The 2,452-nt window shown below is 29.0% G+C and overlaps 1 protein-coding gene across 1 annotated transcript; it reads left to right on the top strand.

Moving 5' to 3' along the window:
• The first annotated feature begins 380 nt into the window (after positions 1-380).
• On the top strand, positions 381-2,130 carry LOC108783494 (AP-1 complex subunit sigma-2). The gene is made up of 4 exons (XM_018552063.1): positions 381-457; positions 537-715; positions 1,743-1,851; positions 1,960-2,130. Exons 1-4 carry the CDS (start codon positions 455-457, stop codon positions 2,128-2,130), a joined length of 462 nt encoding a protein of 153 aa, XP_018407565.1. The 5' UTR covers positions 381-454.
• The last annotated feature ends 322 nt before the right edge of the window (positions 2,131-2,452 follow it).

Below are 2,452 nucleotides of genomic sequence, written 5' to 3'. Positions count from 1 at the left end.
CCTCCATTGTGCGCAGCCTGAGACTTGGCCTGGTTTAATCGTGCACTTGTACGCGTACTAACTTAATTATCTTAATTTCAGCGATATATGTAAATGTATACACAATAAACGTATTTAGTTAAACATTTTGATGCGTATTGTACCAATTTTATTCATCGCTCTTTAAATACATTGCTTAAATTAAGATAATTTAATAGAAAGTAACTAGTTAGTACGCGTATCAAGTGCACGATGTAAACCAGGCCACTTGCGACGCTGCTACGATACGACCAGTGTAAATTAGCCCCAAGTTTAAAGTTTATACTCGGTCAGTTCGGTGATACCGGTGATACGTTCTACGTGTACGATTCGTTCGTATTTGTGCAGGTGTCGTCGATCGTTGTCCATTACGCGTAGTGCTTTTGTGAGAGAATAAAGAATTGTGCGACACGCGAAATAGCAAGATTGCGACAATATGGTAAATCTTTACGCTATGTCTTAATTCAACAACATAACTCGATGGTAATCCTTGACCATCGCTGTCTTCTTTTTTGCAGATGCAATTTATGCTATTGTTCAGTCGCCAAGGGAAGCTTCGTTTACAGAAGTGGTATGTCGCGCATCCAGATAAGTTGAAAAAGAAAATTACGCGCGAATTGATCACCACGATACTCGCACGAAAACCAAAAATGTCGAGTTTCTTAGAATGGAAGGACGTTAAGGTTGTTTACAAAAGGTATATGATTCAATAATGATGTATATAGTAAGCTAAGGTCCGTTTTTACCAATATAGTTTAATCTTGGATTAAACCTTTTGTTCATCTTTTTCTAAAGCTGATTCTGTAACAGATTGGTAGCCTTAAATTTTATCAGTAAATTGGTGAGGTGGACTATTGGCCAACTTCACTGATTCACCAATAAGACTTATATTTGTATTCATAGTCACTAGTCAGGCCTTGTATTTAATGCTTTTTCATCTTTAATTCTTCTTTAGATATTTTGTAGTCAATAAAATAATTTATTGAGTGTCAGAAGATAAATTTAAAGGGGCCTTAAATATAAGATGTGACTATGAAATATAAATATGGGTATTATCAGCTATCGACTCATTGTAGCATAATTCTTAGAATCAAGAGATGAAAAATAAATTAAACCAATATTAAAGTTATTCTGCATTAATAGAAATAGATGTATAGCCTGGTTCCACCAATGTATTATCAACTGTAACATTGATTTAATTTACTCTATTTTTTTTTAATTGTAAGTAGATAGATTAGTTTGATCAAATTTTGATTAACTTAATTAGTGATTAATTTGTAGAGTTATACTTTTATTATTTTATTATAAAATTATTATAGAGAGTTATACTTTTATTATTTTATTAATGTAAATAGAATTATAATGGATCTTAGTTATTTAATATAGAAGCAAATATTAGATTAGGGACAAAGAATTATATAGTTAGAAATTTTACTTGTAGCAATTTCATTTGTTTGATTAAAATAATTTTCTAAATAACTAATAATTAACATAAATGGAGTTATTAATTTAATTTATTTTTAAGTTATTTAGCATTTTTTTTGGAAAAAAATTAGATTAGGAACAAAAATTTTATTAGAAATTTTGTTTTAATATTTTTATTATAGTCAGATTATTGATTTATCAAAATTTTATCAAAGTTATCTTTAATCTGCGATACCATTTTATGATTTGTAGAAAGTTTTTTTTTTTATTGTAAACAAGCTTCTTATTTATGCTTACAGATATGCAAGTTTATATTTCTGCTGTGCAATTGAACAGAATGACAATGAATTACTAACATTAGAGATTATACATCGATATGTTGAATTATTGGATAAGTATTTTGGTAGTGTGAGTATTATGTTATTGAAATAATGTATTTAAAGTAAATTTCAGTTAAACCTTACAATTTATTGTAATATTACATATTATAATTTATTGTTTATAATTTATTATCAGGTATGCGAATTGGATATAATTTTCAATTTTGAAAAGGCATACTTTATCTTAGACGAGTTGCTTGTTGGTGGGGAAATTCAAGAAACTAGCAAAAAAAATGTATTGAAAGCCATTGCTGCCCAGGACCTGTTACAGGAGGTTAGTTACGGTGATGTACCCCTTGAATTGTAACATGTCTTAATTAATAGTACACAAAGGTTGTATACATAGTTTCCTTTTACAGTCAATTTTTTTGCTGTAAAAGAAGTATTTTTAGATCGTTTTATCTTGCTACTAGCTGTTTACACTTAATACATAAGGACTCATATATTTAGCAAAATTGTGGCTCACATATAGAAAGTACAAATGAAAGTGTTGTATTTCCATTTGCATAATTAATTTAAAATATGTTAAAACGATCTATACTCCTTCTTGCCAGTCATGTGTCGTTTTAATTAAATGATCATGATATTGCAGGAGTTAAGCATGTATAAAATCTATTTAAATTAGGTGA

Source organism: Cyphomyrmex costatus, unplaced genomic scaffold (assembly GCF_001594065.2).
Source record: "Cyphomyrmex costatus isolate MS0001 unplaced genomic scaffold, Ccosl1.0 scaffold1536, whole genome shotgun sequence".
NCBI lineage: Eukaryota > Metazoa > Arthropoda > Insecta > Hymenoptera > Formicidae > Cyphomyrmex > Cyphomyrmex costatus.
This window is presented reverse-complemented; position numbering and strand designations above follow the sequence as displayed.

Bases quoted from the DNA above. Each gene is read 5' to 3' on its own strand.
- LOC108783494 (XM_018552063.1), top strand. The intron at 716-1,742 runs GTATATGATTCA...TTATGCTTACAG, and splicing joins GTTAAGGTTGTTTACAAAAG to ATATGCAAGTTTATATTTCT. The intron at 1,852-1,959 runs GTGAGTATTATG...ATTTATTATCAG, and splicing joins TGGATAAGTATTTTGGTAGT to GTATGCGAATTGGATATAAT.